The sequence below is a fragment of the Sceloporus occidentalis genome, unplaced genomic scaffold (assembly GCF_023333645.1).
Source record: "Sceloporus occidentalis isolate IW3139 unplaced genomic scaffold, rSceOcc1.0.p SCAF_3, whole genome shotgun sequence".
In the NCBI taxonomy this organism is placed as follows: Eukaryota; Metazoa; Chordata; class Lepidosauria; order Squamata; family Phrynosomatidae; genus Sceloporus; species Sceloporus occidentalis.
Genome location: NW_028316983.1, coordinates 206758756 through 206780098, shown reverse-complemented (window position 1 = coordinate 206780098; position 21343 = coordinate 206758756). Strand labels below are relative to the sequence as shown.

At 38.3% G+C, this 21343-nt stretch overlaps 1 protein-coding gene across 8 annotated transcripts in view; it reads left to right on the top strand.

Moving 5' to 3' along the window:
* NCOA2 (nuclear receptor coactivator 2) overlaps window positions 1-21343 on the top strand; it is a 196237-nt gene that overhangs the window by 153745 nt on the left and 21149 nt on the right. For all 8 annotated transcript variants that reach the window (XM_089517437.1, XM_089517435.1, XM_089517431.1 and 5 more), the window contains 9 exons: window positions 91-279; window positions 2805-2906; window positions 3001-3141; window positions 6083-6230; window positions 9712-10978; window positions 15802-16012; window positions 17511-17717; window positions 18340-18555; window positions 19357-19486. In XM_089517437.1, the coding sequence (XP_089373563.1) occupies window positions 91-279; window positions 2805-2906; window positions 3001-3141; window positions 6083-6230; window positions 9712-10978; window positions 15802-16012; window positions 17511-17717; window positions 18340-18555; window positions 19357-19486 (2611 nt within the window). The remainder of the gene's footprint in view (window positions 1-90; window positions 280-2804; window positions 2907-3000; window positions 3142-6082; window positions 6231-9711; window positions 10979-15801; window positions 16013-17510; window positions 17718-18339; window positions 18556-19356; window positions 19487-21343) is intronic.

Below are 21343 nucleotides of genomic sequence, written 5' to 3'. Positions count from 1 at the left end.
TATCTAAATCATCTTTAAGATTTTAGATATGGTGAATTAGAACATCTTGACTGGCACCTAACAATTGTGTATGATCTTTGCTTTATTTAGTGAATGGGGGACCTTGGTCTGGTGAAGCTCCTAGGCGTAACAGCCATACCTTTAATTGTCGGATGTTGGTAAAACCTTTAACTGATTCTGAAGAAGAAGGCCATGATAACCAGGAAGCACATCAGAAATATGAAACTATGCAGTGCTTTGCTGTTTCTCAACCAAAGTCCATCAAGGAAGATGGTGAAGGTAAACAGATCATATGTTGTGTGTGTGTGGTTTTTTGTTTGTTTGTTTGTTTCGTGGTCAGTCTTTCCCTAAATTAAATAGACCCGATCTCTCTCCATTTAAATTAATGCTGCTTTGTCTATCAACCCTGTCAGGGTTAGTAGCATTCACTAGTTATAAGAATGGCTGACTTATCTGAACACATATCTAGCTTAAAGAAATTGTGATCCTCCATATATTTTTAAACTCCAGTTTCCCTCAGCCCCAACTTGCTTAGCCATTTATATGTGTCTTTCCTATCCATACTTAGTAATTTCTCAGTCCCCAGTTAATATAGTAGTTAAAGTAGATTTCCTTGGAAGAAGAAAAGTAGTGGCGAACCTATGGCATGTGTGCCAGAGATGACACGCGAAGCCATTTTTGAGGACATGAAGAGAACATATCTGTTCCTCCTCTTCTCAGCTGTCTCTGGCCTTCAGCTATCTCCAGAGTGGCAGCTAAAGGTCCAGGAGGGTGGAGGAAAAAGACCAGGTACCGTTCTTCCCAGCCATCCCATGCCTTCAGTTTTCTCCGGAGAAGTCCCACCCCTGGAAGGCAGATGTCCCCCCCCCTTGACATCACCCCCCTCCCCGAAAGCTCCATGCCCCCGGCACCGGGTGACACCCAGTGTAGGAATACCTTTGAGCTTAGGCACTTAGCCTCTAAAAGGTTCACTATCACTGGCTTATAATTTGCTTATCCGAAGTGGCTATTGGAACTTAGCTAATGCGTCAAAAACACTTTGATATGACCCTTAACTAATTTGCATGGACGGCCTATTTATTGTCACTGAGATGTACTCCAAAATATGCATGCTTGAAATCAGTGGCATTCCGCACTGGGGTGTAACCTGGGGCAGGGCTTCAGGGGTGGGGCTTGGGGCATAGACAAAAGAGGCCCCTCCCTCCCTGCGCTGCTTTACTTTAGAGTAAAACTGCATGGGGCAGGGAGAGAGGGGGCCTGGGCCCCCCCATCCCAGCTCCTTGCGGCTTTAAAGTAAAGCTACACTGGGCAGGGGGTGGGTGGGCACCAGCCCTTTTTCTTCCCTTTCCTGCCAGGCTTGACAGTCAAGCCTGGTAGGGAAGGAATGGGGAAACTGGCCCTTTCCCCTCCCTGCCACACACCATAAGTTGTGGAAGGGAAGTGGGAGACGCTCACCAGGTGTCATGCCCCTTCGGTGGTGTCACTCAGTGAGGCCCGCAATCCCCTAGTGACACTACTGGCTGAGACTGATATACAATCAGCCCTCTGTAGCCATGGAGTCAACCATCCACGGCTTGAAAATATTTAAAATATATATAAATTCCAAAAATCAAACCTTGATTTTGGCATTTTGTATAAGAGTAATTTTACTATCCATTGTATTTAAAGGGACTTGAACATCCATGGATTTTGGTATCCACAGGGGTTCCTGGAAACAAATCTCAACAAACTGTAAATTGGTCAAGGTGTGATGCAGTGAAAACATACACAGTTTTTGCCCACTGACCTTTCTGTGGCAATCCTGGACAAGCTTCTTTTAATTTTCAGAAATTATGCCCTACTACCTGCTAAACTGCTTACTGTTTTCTTTTGGCTGATCTTAAAATATGAGATTCCTCAAGTTTATATATATTCATAATGATATTCAGACATGGCATGTATTTTGAGTGAAATACATAATCTGCACTATTCCAGACGTATGCTGTATACAGGTAGGAGAAAGAGAAAATGCAGTTGTAGTTTTTAGTCATGTTCAAAACTGTTGATTCTAAACTACATGTAAATGTAGCATTCTTTTGTTTTAAGTGTAAAAAAATTAGGTCAGAAAGCTTTCACTATCTAGTTGAAGTAGTAGCTGAAGAGACCAAGAGCTTGAATGAGTTCTGCTTCTGTATATACGGTATCATTCTATACCTACCTCTGATCTACTTAGAAGTCTGTTTGACTTGAGGGCACCTGCCAAACAGTAGCCGCTTAGGAGTCAATATTGTAGAGCAGTTCAAAAGATAACTTGAGGTTTGTTTGTTAAAAAACTTGGCATTACAGATGTGCCAAGGCTATTTAGAATCTAGAGGGGTGTTAGAAGAACATGAAAAATTTTTGCTCTTCCTCACCAAAAGGATGATGCAGCATGAACAAGGGAGTAAGAGTCTTTCATCTGAGATGCACAAGAGCAGTTATTGTGTGTGGGGGGGGGTTAATATTATTCATATGTTGGAATGACTGAAGTCTTAGAGATTAAAGAAAAGGGGTTTAAAAATAATGCCTATAGTTGTCAGTACACTTGGATAATTTTAGACTCTGGACTTACTGGTCTTTTGGAGGATCCTCTTCCTGGATTTAATAGATTTATGCAGGTCCCCCCCTTCGGTGACATTCTGTCAGATTCCACCAGATTTTTCCCTAGTTCCAATAATGAGGATAGTATTATTAAAACAGCAAGACTAGGCTTTTAAAAACACACACATAAATTTATGGTTTGTCCAAACCTTTCTCCAGTTAAAAATAATTTTGTTCCCTTTAAGATTTGCAGTCTTGCTTGATTTGTGTGGCAAGAAGAGTTCCAATGAAGGAAAGGCCACTTTTGCCGTCATCAGAGACATTTAGCACTCGTCAGGATTTGCAAGGTAGTATTAGGACAAATGTCAAATCTTTATTATTGTTCTTTAAAAACAAAATAATTGTAGTTGTGTGTTATAATAATGGCTTTAATAAATTCAGGCAAGATAACGTCACTGGACACTAGTACCATGCGAGCAGCTATGAAGCCTGGTTGGGAAGATGTAGTAAGAAGGTGCATTCAGAGATTCTATGCGCAGCATGAAGGAGATTTGTCTTTTGCCAGGAGACATCATCAGGAGGGTAAGGATCCTCTATACATCTTTAACTTCAAATGGAATGTTTACAGTAGAGAGGAAAAAAGAAATCCTTGACAGATCATAATTCAAATATTTTGAAGCTCCAATACAAATATGGAAAACTAAATATTGCAGTGCCTTCCCCATTCACTGTGCTATACACACAAACACACACACTTACCTGCCTGTTTACCACAATTCCATGTTTGTATAGCATTGTAGTATACTTTTGGTCTTTATTTATTTATATCACTATTTGAATGAATGAATGAATGAGATTTTATTTATATAACGCCCTTCCTTCGATCATGGCGGTTTACAAGATACTAATACAATACAATACAGTACGAAACAAATTACAAATAGAAATTAAAACAGCAAAAATCCCCCATATTAAAACCGTACAATACAATACATCATTAAAAATCCATCATTCATTCCTGATAATTAAAACCAGTTAAAATCAATAAAACAATCTAATAATACAACACGCAATACACAGGAGAAGATGACAGTCAGGACATGTGGGGGAAGGCTTGGCGAAATAGGTAAGTCTTGAGGTTTTTCTTAAATGACTCCAGGGAGGGGGCCGAGCGGAGCTCATCAGGGAGAGAGTTCCAAGACTGCGGGGCCACAGCACAGAAAGTCCTTTGCGCAGTCGCTACGTATCTCATCTTGGGAACTCTCAAAAGTTTTTTCCCACCTGACCTAAGAGTGTGGGGCAGATTATAAGGGTAGAGGCGGTCCTCCAAGTACTCTGGGCCCAAGCCATTTATATTCCACTTCTTCAGAAAGGTGTAAAGATGGCTTACAAATTTGTTTGATTTTATTTATACTTTACACATCATTCTTCGAATGTAATCAGGATGCGAGTAATAAATATAACAAAACTTGACATAGCATAGCATTAAAAGGAGTATAAATTACAATAGGATAGTTTGCCCAATTTAGATATAATTCAGCAAATTAAAAAAAAAATACACTATTTCATTTAATATTAAACTTGCAGGAATTAGGATAGTCCCAAGGTCCACTCATTTGTAAGATTGTGATAGAAGATTGTGTTGAGTGTTAAGTCATGTGTTAGTGCAAGAGTGTCTTTTTTTTCCTTTTAACAAATACATTCAACTTGAACATTAAGGCCTGAAATTGTAGCTAGCACACTGAACTCTACAAGTGTAGTGCTTTCCAAACTTTTCCTTCCCTATTGTTAGGCCATCTGGCATACAATCAGTGCTAAAAAAATTCAGAGGGAAATCAGCAATTGTATTTGGCACACCACAGATTCACTGCTGATGAAAAAAAGATGCAAAGCACAAGGGGCACGTTTATAGAATCTCTTTGGACTGGACGTATGAACTAAAGGTTGTTTTACTTTTTTAACCATCTTTGCTACCGTAGACTACATACTTCAACGAATTATGGACAAAATCCAGCATGCTGGAGCACCATCTTATCAGAACTTCCATTCCACTTTCCCATGCAGCCTGAAAAGTTGTTCAAGAACCAGAGTTTCTTCCAGTTCTCCTAGGCATGTTTTTGTGGTGTATGCAGGGCTTCAATGAAATTGGAAAGTCACTGGCTTCCACTGTTCCAGCAGGAAACATCCAGTGCTGCATCCAGCATATATGTTCTAATTTTATCAACAAAAGATGGGAGAGGCATATTTCTGCTTTTGGATATAGTATCTACATAAAATTGGTGTGAACTCCAGTACTTTTGACCTCTCCATGTTTTCTTAAACCAAGCGTGGGCAACTATGGCAAATCCAGAATTCTGTTTCCTTACTCTGCTTTTCTCTAGAGCCTGCAAAGATTGCCAGAAATGCCCAGGAGCAAAAATAAAACAATGGAAGTGACTAGAACCCCAAATCTAATTTTGAAAATTTTTTAACATGCTAAACAATGCAGAGTGGGGCCAAAATATATAAAAAGAGTTGTTTGTGACTCATTGAAATTTCTGTGAATGGCAATTGGCACACATTATTTCTGGCCAGAGAAAAAGTTGGTGCAGGGAATCTGTGATGTCAAGTCCCTTAAGAATTGGAGGGGGCACATTTTTGTTGTTGTGTGGCTTCACAATATTTCTAACTTTGTGTGACTCCAAGGCAACTCTACCATGGAATTTCTTTGGCTACCTCTCTGATTTCTTCAGAGGATATTTGTCTTTTCCTTCCTCTAAGATAGAGAGAATGTGACTTACCCAAGATCACCCAGTAGATTTTCATGGCTGAGCATAGAATCAAACCCTGATTCCCCAGAGCACTAGTCCAACACTACGTTATGCTGGCTTTTCTAGGGGGACATATTGCCCTAATACCATGGTTTTCCCACTCCTGTATTAAACTTAGTACTGAAGCATTAGATCCCATGCTTTGGACACTGGTGAAAGTAGAGAAGGTAACAGATGAAAAGCAATTAGTTTGGGGTCAGTGCCAGAAAACAAATTCATCATTCAAAGGTCTGCTTGTAGTTAGAAGCTTCATTCGTGCAAGCATCCTTCACTGGTTTGTCTAAAAGAGAATAAGTGGAGTACTTTGTAGAAAATGTAAGAAAGCTCATAGCAGCTTCAATCCCTTGCTAGTTAGTTTTAATTTTGAGTCCCTGTTTTGTGTGTTGGGGTGGATGGAAATCATTCCTGTTTCAAATTATCCAGAAAGACTGTCAGAAGACAATTCATGGGTAATTGCATATTTTTTCTAATATTGGCACCATCTCCAACTTGCTTTCAGTTAATACTTTACTGCACTTGCACTTTGATCTGAAACAGCAAAACATTAGCTCTTCTTTTAACACACACCCTTGCTGATTTTGCAGAAGATTCTCAGATGCTTATTGCAATCTAAAGAAGGCAGTGTTAATGGACAGAGTCCACATTTTCATGTGAACAATCTCCAGCAGTGTGGGTGTCTCATTTCTTGTTTTCTTGTTTTTGCTTGCTTGCAGTGCTGAGGCAAGGACTGGCATTCAGTCCTGTCTATCGATTTTCTTTGTCTGATGGCACTATTGTTGCTGCCCAAACGAAGAGCAAGCTCATCCGTTCTCCAACTACTAGTGAACCTCAGCTTGTAATATCCTTGCATATGCTTCACAGGTAATTTATAAAAATGTTTTCTAATTAAAATCTTCAGATCCACTTTCCTGTAACATCTGCAACAAGAGTACATAATCTGCACTTATCTTGAATTCTTTATACTCTGATAAACTTTTTAGCTGTGTTGGCTTGTTATGAAATGAACTATAGGTTTTATTTTCAGTGTTTCTGTTTTCTAAAAGAACACTCCTGTCTGAGCCCTAAACACTTGTTTGAAAGCAAATCCAATTCATTTGAGTTGAATTTCCAAACAAATGCATTTAGAACTGCAGTTAAAGATATAGCCTGCTGTTTAAAGGCTACTGTTTTTACTTTGAGATCTGCATCTATTGTGACCATATATATGTAATTTTAATATGTATAAGATAAAAAAGTATCCCATGCAGCTCCTTTAGTGTATTCTGACCATCTCTCACGTGCAGTCTCAGAAATAATGACTGCAACAGCTGCTCCCGCAATCCAAAACCCATTCCTGAAATGTAGGCTGGGGAGGGGGGCAGTCTGCAATGGAAAACCCTTACACAGTTTGCTTAGATAAATTAATGGTGCTATTTAACAAAATAAACTTTGTACGGAATTAAGAGAGCAAACTTGATAATACCAGCTGTTTCCCAAAATGTGAATATTCTTTGTAGTTCCAGAAGACAGCATCCTAAACAGTGAAAATACTTTCAAAAGAGAAAAATTATTATGGTATATGGAAAAAATGGAGAAAACAATAGAGAATGAAGTTAGGTTTAAATAATTTGTTTCTCTAGAATTTGCCATTCCATAATTAAAACTAAAACTTTTGTGTCATGTTATTAACATAATAACTGTATATGTTATTGAATAGCAATTGTATATTTGTGTCAGTGTTGATTTATGAATAGGTTTTAATGAGCATTGTTTCATTGTTTATCCATTATCTGTGGTTTAATGCAAAAACCCCAAACAAACCCAGAACTAAAACAGTGATAGCTTACTTTCACTGTATACCCATCTAACTAAAATTCCTCTTTCACCATTCAGAGCTCTTTCTGTTGGAATTAAGAGGCCTTTTTTATATTTAATGGGAGAATGCTGACACAATGAGTTAAACAAGAAAGGCCAGCTTACAAATCATAATTTGCAAGAAGCAATATTAATTAAGATAAATATTGGGGGCGGGGGCTTGTGCATGTTTTATATAGTTTCCCATTTCACTTTACTCATGTCTTTCAAATAAGAATTGACTGGACAGTTTCTTTTTCTCCTCAGCTTTTCTTCTAGTTCTCATGCCACCAGCAGGGCAAAGTTTAAATGTTTCAGCTGCAGAATTTAGAGTGCAAACACTGCAAAGGAATGTCTTAACCAGTGCCAAAAATTGTATTAATGTAGTTCATAGATCACTTTTTCTCCAGTATGCAATTTTGCAAACTTTAATTTCTGTGGAAACTTTTTGGAGCGGTGGAACAATTGATAGGACCCATATTTACGGCTTTGTTACAGATGTTTGCAATGTAACAAAAACCTTGTATACTTAAGAAAATCTGCATCAAGAACTAAATTTGGGTATTCTTCAAAGAGGTTTCTTTCAGAAATCTTCCATCACAAATGTGTTTTTCTTGTAGAGATATTACTTCCCCTCTCAAACACCAATAGCATGTTCCTGAAAGTGTGATTCTTCTCCAGATAGCACTACTGTATGCAATGGGGTTCCCTAATATCATAGGCATCTATTAACTGTTGTTGTTTTTTTATACATGGTGATTTTAAAGTCTGTACAGGGAAGCACTTTTCAGAGGAATTCAGTCCAGGAAAAGATGGAAAGGAGTCCTACCCTGACATTTTTACCATGTTCCTGTATATCTCAAGGCAAAATTTATTTGTCCAGGATCCTCTGCACAAGATTTAAATCATCACCAAACAGCAGACTTGTTTCAACTAAAAGGTCTCTTTGGTAGAAAGTGAGAGAACATCGTCTTATATAGACTGATTAGCTGCATAAAATATGAATCTCAAAAAATCTCGCTATCAGAAGCCGCTAGAATAGCCTGAGTTCTTTACACAGCAGAATCCTCGGAAGCATTAAGCTATATCTGTTCATGCTGCAACACCAGTTTCACCAGCATTTTAAACAAAGTTATAGGGAAGAAGATAAATAGCAGTACAGTGCTACCTCGGGTTACGAAATTAATTCGTTCCGCGGCGCCGTTCGTAACCCGATACATTTCGCAACCCGAAAAGGCGCTGGAAAGCCGCTAGCCGCGCTTCGGATTTGAATTTCGCGCCGAAATGAATTTCGTAACCCGAAAAATCTTTCGTAACCCGGAACAGTTTTTTCCAATGTAACTTTTTCGTACCCCGGAAATTTCGTAACGCGATCAATTCGTATCCCGGGGTACCACTGTATAACTATCTTCCTGCAAATTTGTTAACTTTTCCCTTCCCCTGTTGCATACGATATGGAATATCATGCTGTTATTTGTGAGATTATTCCACAAACAAAAAATGTATTTGAAGTACACTAGCCATCTAAAGAAGCCTGTCTCTTACAGTTCCCCCCATCCTTGTCGCTAGCATACATGTTTCAGCTTGTGTGCACACAAAATCCTTCTCTAAGTAGGCCGATCACATTTTGAACTTGTTTACAGCAGTCATTTTGGCTCCTGCAGTTAGAGCAGTGTTGTAATTTTTTTGGCTGTTCTCCCAAACATTTAGCATTATACACTTAGGTTTTTGCTATAAATTTTTATCAAATACTAGAGCAGTTCCAGAGTTGTTAAAAAATATGTTTCTGTGTAATCAAAACATCAGCAAACAGCCAAAAGTGAGGATTTGTCTTATTCTCTCTCACTTTTAAAATAGTGCAAAAAGAATAATGTAATTCATTATGGGATGTTATATAGAGAATATATATATTCAGATAGCTAACTAGAACTGTCTGTCTTGTGCAGTGGTCCCCAAATGGTTTCCCTAGATGCTGTTGTACATCAGCTTCAAAAAGCCTCTGCTTACATGACTTACAGTCAAGGATCTTAGGAATTGTAGTTCAGCAACATATGAGGAAATCCAGCCTTGGGAACCACTGGTGTTATGTATGGAACTTTGTAATAGTAAGTTTAAGCTAGAAATATAGTAGACATGTATCTAGTAATATGGTGTCCATTTTCTCCTGTGTAATAATATGGGTTCCTCGGAAAAGTCCTATGTTTGTCACAATAGTCAGTGATGGATTGTGAGGTCATTTGCTGAGGCTGATGTTTACTACTTTATGGAGGGGAACAACATTACATTTATGAGGTGGTATAGTGCTTTTTTTCCTTATTTATGAACAAGATAAATATCATGCTAGAACCAAAGCTTAGAAATACTTTGGGGAAAAGCAAATACAAAGCAGCACAGGTCATCCTTGTACAGTAGGATTGTGAAAAATCTCCCTTCTTTATTATAAATTCATGTTTTAGGGTCAACTTATATTTTTATCTAACATTTTAATTTTAGATTTTTAATGTTGCAGGGAACAAAATGTCTGTGGAATGAACCAGGATTTAACTGGACAAGCAATGGGAAAGCCATTGAACCCTATTAGCTCCAGCAGCCCTGCCCATCAGACCATGTGCAGTGGGAATCCAGGTCAGGATATGACCATCAGTAGCAATATGAATTTTGCCATAAATGGCCCAAAGGAACAAATGGGCATGCCAGCGAGCAGGTTTGGTGGTTCAGGCGGGATGAACCATGTGTCAAGTATACAAGCATCCACTCCTCAGGGTAGTAACTATGCACTAAAAATGAATAGTCCCTCTCAAAACAGCCCTGGAATGACACCAGGTCAGCCAAACTCTATGCTTTCCCCAAGGCATCGTGTGAGTCCTGGAGTGGCAGGCAGTCCTCGGATCCCACCCAATCAGTTTTCCCCAGCAGGAAGCTTGCATTCCCCTGTTGGTGTTTGCAGCAGCACAGGAAATAGCCATAGTTATACCAACAGTTCCCTCAATGCACTTCAGGCTCTCAGTGAAGGGCATGGAGTTTCTCTAGGTTCATCATTGGCTTCACCTGATGTAAAAATGGGTAATTTACAAAATTCCCCTGTAAACATGAATCCTCCCCAGCTAAGCAAAATGGGAAGCCTGGACTCTAAAGATGGCTTTGGACTTCATGGGGAGCAATCAGAAGGTACAACTGGACAAGCAGAGAACATCTGCCATTCAGGAGAACAGAAAGAAAGCAACGACAACATGCCCCAGGTTGTTGGTGGTGACAGGTCTGATGGACAGAACAGACTGCATGATGGCAAAAGTCAGACAAAGCTCTTACAGTTGCTGACCACCAAATCTGATCAGATGGAGCCCTCACCTTTGTCTAATACTATGGGAGATGCTAACAAGGACTCCATGGGAGGTTTATCTGGTTCTGGTTCAGCACATGGAACCTCACTCAAGGAGAAGCATAAAATTTTGCACAGGCTTTTGCAGGACAGCAGTTCTCCTGTAGACTTAGCTAAGCTCACAGCAGAGGCCACAGGCAAAGAACTTAGCCAGGAGACCAGTAGCACAGCTCCTGGTTCAGAGGTGACTGTTAAACAGGAACCCGTGAGTCCTAAGAAGAAAGAAAATGCACTACTTCGCTACTTGCTAGATAAAGATGATACTAAAGATATTGGTTTACCAGACATTACCCCCAAACTGGAGCGGTCGGACAGTAAGACAGACCCTTCCAGTAGCACAAAGCCAGTAGCTATGAAGACAGAAAAAGAAGAAATGAGGTTTGAGCCGAATGAACAGGTAAAACATATCTTTTTATTCTCATTTAGCAAATGTATTATGTCAAATGTATGTTTAAACAATTCCTTTTGGGGGATCTCTGACATCTCCTCTTGCATGTTTTTGTGGGACATTGAAGTATTACATTTGATTTTTTATGTGATCGAGTTTGCTCATCTTGTGCTTCCAAAATCTGCTTAGCTGAAAGTTGTGATCTATTATTTGCTAATCAGTTACATTCTGGTTCTTGGTATTGTTAGTTTTATAGAAACTGCCTAGATTAATCAAATTCAGCATTGAACATTGATTTATTTTAAGAATTTGGAAAGGCAAGTTAGAAAGTGAATTGATGGTAAGTAATCAGGAGAAGGAGCTGCTATGTCAAAGAAGGATCTCAGTGAGCATGTCAAGGGTACAAAAGTGCCCTAAAACTATGTGCAGTAAACCACAAAGGCTCAATCTAGAGTGAGAAAGTGAAAGAATCTTGGTTGATAACATAATCATATTTCCCACAGGAAGTTGAAGCTAAATATAGATCAAAGCTTAAAGCCATTTAACATATTTCTAGAACAGATCTAAATTCTAAATTGTTTTTCTTTTGTCTGAGTTTTCTTCCTCGTCCTCTTCTTCTTTCTATAACAAAAGCTGTAATGTTCTTGCAACACCCCCGAAGTAAGATTTTTTAAGCTTTCCTTCTCAAGTGATGTTTGTTTAAACTAATTGCTAATTTCATTGTGTAGTCTTCATTGCAAATATAGCAATGCCTGGATGTAGTAAATATTTTATAAAGATGCGTTTGATGGGGAAAGGTGTAACATTTCCTTTCAAGTTTAACTTTTTCTGAATAGGATGTGCTTTGAAGCATACCACAGTACCAAAATAGCATTATTCCAGGTAGCATATTTAAAATCATCTTCCTAACTGACAGACCTGATTCTCTGTTCTTTTAGAAATGTCTTCTGTGGCTAAAAATTACATAATTTCTAAACAACTTTTGCAATATCTTTGACAACTACTTTTTAAATTTTGTTCATAGGTACCTTCAAACAGTACTTATTCTAACATATGTATGCAGTCAGCTTTTGTTCAGAGACACATGACTCAAGATACTGTTAAACTTGAGTTCCCATCAGTACCAGTTACAATGACCAGTAGCCCACATTTTCCCCAGCCCGAGGCCTCAAGCCAGCATATACAGCCAGTTATTAAAAACATCTTCCTTCTGAGGGTTCCTAAAGGCCTACCCAAACAAAAAAATCTCCCTATCACCAGAAGGACACTTCAATGGATGCCAGTCTAGGCTTTCTAGGAAGGATGCTCCAGAGCCTTGGATTAGTCAATGAGAAGGCCCTCTCCCATGTTCCCCCCATATATGATGGGACACAGAGAAAGAATTCTGAAGATTTCTCAATTTTGGACAGTTTCACATGGGAGAGTACAACCATTCAGATAGCTTGAGCCATATAGGTCTTCATAGATTTTAACCAGTATTATACCTGGAAACAGACTGGTAACTGGTAGAACTGTTACAATAAGAGAGCTATATGTTCCCTTTAACTACCCTTAGGCAGTAATCTGGTTACAGCTCTTTCAACAGGCTAAAATGTTTAAACATGCTTCAAAGGCAGGCCAACACAGAGCACATTACAATAATCAAAACAAGATGTAACTAAGGGCATGTGTCACTTTAGCCAGATCAGACAGCTTAAGAGACAGACACAAGTGGCATGCAAGCCTTAACTATGCAAATGGAGCTGCAGAAACCTGAGTTTCCATGTTCAGGTGTAAATTCAGTTGCAAATCTGTGTCTTTTAGGGGAGTGTAACCCCATGGTAGGAGTTGTTGTCTAATAACAATTGAAGGTCTGCATGTTTAGCCTGGCTTTGGCAGTAATATTGCTCTTCCTGTCTAAGGACTTCTTTCCCCTTTACCTTAAAGGTGGTCCAGTGTGTTGGTCAGAAAGTTTCAACATTGTCTTTCTTTTGACTTTAAAAGTTCCTGTGAAATTATAAATGAATTCTGTGTTTGTCCAGGAGGGGCAAATCATGTAAAATTGCTGTCCCTAGATCATGTAAAACTGTTGTCCCTGAGCTTTGTTGGTGTTGTGCCCCTTTCCTTCCATAGTTATTGATAGTTTTTCTTGTCTGCATCATGATAGACTCTCACCTTTAAACATTCTTAAAAAAAAGAAAGAAACTTAAATGCTTAAATAAAAACACTAGTGATCAACTATTGTAGGGAAGTTGTGAGAAGATCTCATGAAAAAAATCAACAGTGTAAAACAGTCTCTTATTGTCATCCTTACACAAGACTATAAAACACTTGAACCAGGTGGAAAATAGTCTTATTTGAAACACAAAAGGTAAGTGAGGCCAGCCTCCTCTGACCCCCTGTAACTAGAACACTGTATGAGTGTAAAAAAAGGAGCGTGCTGGTGAAAGTTCATTTGCTGTTTCCACATAAATTGGTGTAAAACATTTTTAAGGCTAGAGCTGTCCAAGAATAAACCTTGCTGAGAAAGAACTGTTGTGGCCTGCTGCAGTTGAGTCTTTTTTCATTAGCCAGGCTAGTAGATGGAACTGTAAAAATGGCAGCCTGTGTCAAATTCACTGCATAATATTGAAACACATACTCTATTCTGTACCTTCTTTGTCTGTTGGGGTAAAGAAATGCAAAAATATATGAATTTCTTGTGAGTAATGGTGTCAGGGAACATTACAAGACTGCTGTTTTCAATGTAGCCCCTTACCAAAACACCACCAGTTTACATGAAACTCACGATGGTAAAAGCTCTAATAGTCAGCAAAAGGCTCCATAATGAATGTACGTGTGATGTAAGTGTAGAAGAATATAGGTGTGATTCAGTATATGAAAGTGCAAAGTGTTACACATTTGTAGCAGAACTTCTAGCTTTACATTTATGTTTACTAGATGTTTCAGTTTTCTGGAACTATCTAAAAAGATCATGGAGCCCACTGTATAAAACTCACTGAAAAAAAGATCGATATGTTGTAGCAGTTGTTAGTCTCCATATGCTTCAGAAAGCTGAATATTTGCACCAGTTGGAATAAGAATTTCTGCTCTTTAATTAGCTGGGGTTTTGTTTTTCATGCTTGCACACAACAATCTGTTCTGAAAGTTTACTAGTCAAAGGCCACCAGAAGAACATCAGAAGCAGACTATTCTTATTATACTGAATCAGACCATTGGTCTAGCTGCGCTAGTGAAGTCTGCTGTAATTATAACAGCTTGTGACCATTCAGGCAGTACTCTTCCCTGGTGCTGTCACCTGAGAGGCTATGAACAGAATGTATTCAGAACTGAGCCTCAGAGGATCTCATTCCTATCCAGTAAAATTCTGTGGCTGGTATGGAAGGAGGCAAGGAGCCAGGAGCAATTAACATTTCTTAATACCCAATTTATTCCTGTTTGTTTATCTATAGTATATAGTAGTTATATTTACACTATAGTCTAAATTATATTTTAGAAGTGTGATAGGTATTGTTTAAACTTATTCTTAAAATATTTTGCTAATTTTATGTAACAGCATGCAAACACAAATAATGAGAAATTGAAAAAGATGCATTTGAATAAAATACATGATAGTACATAGACAAAAATTAGTAACATAATGGGCTCCACTAATCTCAGCAGCTAATGCATAATTATCTATATTGAGAAAAGAAAAGTTTTATGATGTCAGACATAAGTTTATTGCTTAATGCAAAGAAAAAAATAAATTTCACAGTAATCTTAACATTATTTTGTCTACTGAACTATTCCAAAAAGAAATGAAGGCCCCAGTTTTAGTTCTGCAAATCACAATTATTACTTTACTCATCCTTACCTACACTTTCTGAAGCCAATTATTTTCTTCAGAAAGCTGTCTTTATTTGCTTCCTTTTTTCTATTAACAATCAACCCTAAATAATAGTCGTAATTATTAAACTGATTTTTTTAATTTGACTTCTTGTGTAGAATTGGTAGTGAAAAATAAATTCACTTAATAATACAACCAGTTCCATTGGGGGTGGAGAACGCTGTTGCATCTTTAACAAATCTGAAAAAGTCAACACTCTAGACAGAACACCTCCAACGTTTCATTATACAAAGGCCATCATCTTGACCCTTACCAGAAAATACTGTTTTACTGTAATTTGAATGTTAGTAAATTTTTGTGCTCATCAAACCAGTAGTTTCATGTAAACTGGGGAATTTTCTATTTCTTCAAGCTAAAATTCTGGCTGCATTGGTACTTTCTCACTACAGGGAGATAATCTCCATGCATTTCTTTTTTCTTTTAAAAGAAATCATTGTTTTTATGTGTTCTGTACTTTTCTTCCATTGAAAAGCTGAGCCAGGATGTAAAGCATTTTAGCCATGTGGAAGTAACTATTCTATAGAAGGTTTTTAGCCCTGTCATAAACAAGCAGAATTAGAATGAAGACAGAGTCTTGATTTCTACTGAACAAAGCTTCTTTGTTTCATGGAAATCTGCATCCTCTGCAGCCTTTGGTGCTATCTCTGTGCCAATTCTTGGCTGGGCTGTGGTAAAAGAATATTACTAATTTGCTTTTAAGAGGGAGCTTTAATTGGTCTGCTTTGTACTTCCAGAAGCACAGTAACAGGAAAGCTTTGGGTACACATGCAACTAGTGTTTCTTCTCTGTCAAATCACAGCAATATTTTCTTTATAGGAGTGGATACCAATCACTCCCAAGTAATGGAAGATGTACTGGGTGCTACAAGTCCTCATTCTGTTTCCTGTTACTTAGATTATCACAGTTAGAGAGCTTGTTCTCAGTATGAAAACGCATGCTTTCTTTTCTTCCCCTTTCATTAAAGCCTGGCAGTGAGCTAGATAACTTGGAAGAGATTCTAGATGATCTACAAAACAGCCAGTTGTCTCAGCTTTTCCCAGATTCCCGACCAGTTGCTTCAGCAGGATCGGTTGATAAGCAAGCTATCATCAATGACCTCATGCAGATCACAGGTGAAAACAGCCCTGGCACACCTGTTGGAGCCCCCAAACCCACAATGAGGATGTCGCAAAGCAGTGAGTCTGAGCTATTGTCCCATCATGAACACAACAAAATTAGCTTGAAAGAAAAAATGTAGCCTTTGCCTTTGAGTCTTCCATATTTTTGTGTAATTTAGAAATCTGCAGTGCTCACACAGCACCATCTGCTGTTCTAAATTTTAAGAATAGTGTTTTCATATCAGATATTGTATAGCCTCAAACCAAGATACTGCACTACTATGGAACTCGGTTAATTTAAAAGTCAGATTTTGTGTTAATAAAACTTAACCTTGTTTCCATCAATCAAGGATAAGTTTTCAACATGTTGTTGATATTAGATATTACACAGTTACACCAAATTAAAAATGAACAATTTACTGTATATACTCATGTATAAGTCTAGAAATTTTAGTCAAAAATTGACCCCAAAAAACCTGAGTCGACTTATCCATGGGTCAATGTAAATACTGTAGTTTATCTCTTATATAAAGGGAACCATCCCTTCATGAAAGACAAAAATGTAATCTGTCTTGAAAGCCCTGACGCCCCTCTGTTCTCTCATTCATCCAGTCTTTAATGTGAGCACAAACAGTTATGCCTGGTAGAATTTTGTTAAGTTCTTTGGCATCATTTTCCTTTGCTTCATCCTATAGATCCTTTGTCACATGCCTCTAAATTTTACTGTCAACTTATACATGGGTCATGTCAAAATCCATCCTTTTAGCCCCCAAAACCTGCCTTCAACTTATACATGAAGTTGACTTATAGTCAAATATATACAATAAAATGAAACACAGAAATTTCAGTTCAGAAGGCAGTACTCTTTAGAAGGATACATGACTTTGGCTATGACCTAAGTTCTTATGTAGCACTTGAGGCTGAAGAGTAGGTGCTTTCTGGAGTCACACCACTGGGGAAGTACATTGGAATCAGAAAAGAAGGCCACTTCTCTGATCTGAAGTGAAAACTTTCACACATCTTTAGTCACTTAAATCAGGACTGAGAAAACTTTTTTTTTCCCAATTAGAGCTGCATGCAGTCCCAGGTGGCAAGTTGAGGGCACACATGTTTGCACAGATTTATGAACATGCATGCAAACATATAGTTACCCTCTCTACAGTCTCTACCCACCACCCATCCATTCTCTTCTTGATCACATATTTTGTCTGTCTCTCTCTCACCAGGGACGTAGCCAAGGGGGGGGGTTCTTGGGCTCCAGACCCCCCCTTTCATTAGAAAAATGAATGGTGTGTGCTGCTGCGCCGCCGCACCCAAGCCCCATTATAATGGTGGCACTTAGTCTGGACCCCCCCCCCCTTCTAAAATCCTAGCTACGTCCCTGCTCTCTCACACACACATTCAAGAACATAAGCAATATTACAGTGTTATGAAATGTGATCAGAATTATAGTTGCTATCATTGCTGTTGTTTTAAAACCATTAGATTGTACTTTTATTTATATGATGTAATTGTCAAGTCTCTTAAATATTTTTCTCTCCCATCCTCTTCCCCAACCCTATTTCTACTTATTTAGCTTTTACCAATACAAGGCAAGCACAGTTGGGAAGGATGTTACCAAACCAGAATTTGCAACTTGATATCACATTGCAGAACACATCAGGTGCTGGAACTTTTACACCCATAAGAAACAACAGTCCATATTCAGTGATACCTCAGCCTGGAATGATGGGCAGTCAAGGAATGATAGGAAATCAAGGAAACCTAGGGAACAATAGCCCAGGTATAGAGAACTAGAACAGTGCTTTCTTTTACAATGCTTCATGTGACTTCATGTACTATGACTTGATTCTGGTTTTGTTATAGCTAAAAATAAGTTTGCTTTCAAATCTGTGGGATTTATTTCTGAGTAGGCCTTCTAAGTATTACACTGAAGGTTCCCTCCAAAGAATAAAAATCCTTCAAAAGTCTTGTAAATTCAATCTGATTATGGAAGTCTCTGGAAAATGCAGCTATCTGCCACTGGATTAATATCTGAGAAAATGTATTTCTTTACCAACATAAATATTTCTCACACATTGCACATATCATACCAGTCACCTGTGCAGGATTAAGTAATGACCTCTGTCTGCTCTTAGACTTTCTCAAGTGCATAATTGTTTTATATAAAATTGATTTACCTATAATCTGAAGAGAATATTAGAGAAAATGGAAGGAGATACTGCATCAGAAATACCATTTAATTTAATACTGTACTTTAAAAAAACAATTCACTAAATTTTGCTGAAGAAAATAGTTCTCCTTGATTGTTTTCCTTTCTTACAATTTTATTGTTATGAGTTCTCCATCAAACCTCAGACTTAATGCTCTGCTGAAGATACAGTTTTTTATCTTTGTTTTCATAGGAATGATTGGTGGTAATCCTCCTCGGCCTAATATGCCATCAGGAGACTGGGGGTCCCAAGGTGCTGCTGTGAGGGTGACTTGTGCTGCGACAACAAGTGCCATGAACAGGCCAATACAAGGGGGTATGATACGTAACCCAACATCCAGCCTTCCTTTGAGACCTAACAGTCAACCTGGTCCAAGGCAGATGCTTCAGTCTCAAGTTATGAATATGGGTAAGTTGAAGTCTAATTGTAGTATGTGCTGCTTTTATTGAGTTTTACACAGTGGCAGTTGGAAGGTAATGACATCTGGGTGTAATTAGATGCAGATACAGCCATTCAGAAAGTAAGACTTTGACAATGCAACAGATAAGATTAGTCCTAGAAATGTACTTTGTGTGGAGGCAGATATGTGTTTCCTTTAGTAGATGTACAGTTAATTGGTCCAAATGGCAACAGTGGACTCTAACTAGTCATACCCATATGTGGAGATATTCATTTATATTAGAAATAAGTGTAAATACCAGTTGGCATCCTGGTCATGATTTTGAGTGGAGTAAGCCTGACTCACACCATTGTAGTTCATTGCTACAGTTGTTGTACAAGTAAAGTCCTCTGAAAACCTACCTTTTAAGCAGTTCACCTCCCATGCCAAAATAGACCTTTCTGTGTTGCTGGAGAGTAGAGCAGAGACATCAGGAGAGACATGTTCAACTCTTCCAGTTGCTGGGCATGCTGTAATGTGCAAAAGCCTGTCATAGTGCATCCACCTACTGGAAAAGAGCTGGACATGGACATTCATGCCCCTATTTTCTACACAACATGAAAATGGCTGTGTTGGGGTGGGGGCTGCACAGCTATAAAGGTAGCTCTTTTGGTGGCAGCATCACGAGATAGTCTCCGTAGCTACATCTCCTGATGCAGGATCTCAGCCAGGTGTTTAAGCAAAGGGCATTGTAGCAAACACATTGTCCACCTGAAAATAGTGTCATTGATTCCATTTTAATTTTATTTGCATTTCTTTTCCTCCCACAGGGGCTTCTGAGCTAGAGATGAATATGGGAGGTCCCCAGTATACCCAGTCACAGGCCCCTCCCAATCAGACTGCTCCATGGCCAGAAAGTATCTTGCCCATCGATCAAGCATCCTTTAGCAATCAGAACCGGTAAGTTGTTCACATTCAGTTGTGAGTGTATCTTTGGAAATCATTCATTCATTCTGTCTGTGCATTATATCCCAGTAGACTTTCTCCTCTGTACAGTTTCACAACTATGGCGTCTGTTGAATAGATACATTTAAGTCTTAAGACTTATTAAAATGGGTTTACTGGAAAAATGTAGGTGTAAGCCCTCTCACCTGAACACGTGTGTTTGGTGGTGGGGAATTGTATATTTAGAATAATCTAGATTAGTGCCTCTCAAACTATCTGATGTAGGGGACCAGCAGTTTTTCCCCCGTGTGCTAGGGGACAATGCCATATTTGTACCCTATGCTACAGTTGTTTTTTCCTGAAAATGCCACAGGAGGCAGTGACAGTTAGCTTGTGAATGGCACTAGTACACTTTGAGTACCACTGCTCTCTAGACTAATGTAATTGGTACAGTTGCACTGTTCTTGAACATGCCCTTCATAGGCTGTATTATATGATTTTTTTTCTCGTATGTAAGTGCAAGTTTACTAGAAATTTTAATGGTGATAAAAATATTCTACTTGTCATTTTGTGTTTGGCTCAAACAAATGGATGAAATATTTATTTTAATATAAATAAGAGAGCTAGAACTTTTATGGCATTGATACTCAACCACCAACCTGATGGAAACCTGTTCCCCTTCCCAAGATGCCTTTTATGTTAACCAGAACCAAGCTCCAGTTGGTTTCCCAATCTCCTGAGGCGTGCAGAAAGTGGGGGATTATCTCCTTCCTGGTTCACTGACAGGAAGAGCTCCAAGAGTGGAGCCTCCTTTTTTGGATTCTGGACATAATACTTAATAGTTTAATATATCTCAATCGTGTAATATTGAGGATGGTCTACACCGTTAACATTCTTATAAATGTTAAGTTTGAAAAGCAATTTGATATAAAAAGGAACACAGAAAATGAATAAAGCTTATATTTTAATACTGAAAGGATAAACACATATTTCTGTAAAATACGAAGTCTTAGAATTTACCTTTAAAAATTAAGGTCTGGAATCCTGTATCAGCAAGTACTTAACTAAGTACTTAACTAATTCTTCCTAGTCTTATCCTGCCCCCATTCAGCAGAATGGACTTCCTTTTCCTCATGCAGCCTACACCAGAACAGTATGTTGGAGGATGAGTTACAATTGTGGCAATAGTGTCAAAATAGTGACTCAATAGTGACAGTGAATACAAAGCAGTTATGGTTAGGTAACCATTTTATATTCAGGCCAGGAGAAGTTACTTTGTTAAGTACTTAGGTGTAGGTTGATATAGGATTCCTGCCATCATTTCTAAAACTGCAAAATAACATGAATAACTTGTGCTCATTATGTCTAAATTGTTGGGAGCAATGTGTTAAAGTAAGTTGGTTGAAATTTTGTTCACATTATTGCCCTTGTGTCCAATAATATTTTACCATGTTTTTTTAATATTTTCTTAGTCATAATATGTATATACTCAAATCATTCCTTGGCATAATTAACTAGTGGCCACATGTTTACTGAGAACTTGTATAGCCTTTGTTCTTTTATATTGTTACTCATACTACATTCTGTTTTAATGTTTATTTTTTGAGTTTGAGTTGATTTGGGACCTTATGTTTGGCCTAAAGGCAAGATAGAAATGGTTTTCTAAATAAATAAACAAACTAGTAAAAAGGAACCAGAAGCACTTTACTTGCATTACTCTTTGCTGGAAAGGTCTAAAGAAGATTGCTTCATTGTGGCCTAATGGCTGTTTTACTTGACCTATTTAAGATCAAGCGGGATGAACAAATGACTAAATGTCTTTACTGATTTATATCAATAAAGCTTCAGCTTTAAAGCTTCTGCTGATCTCAG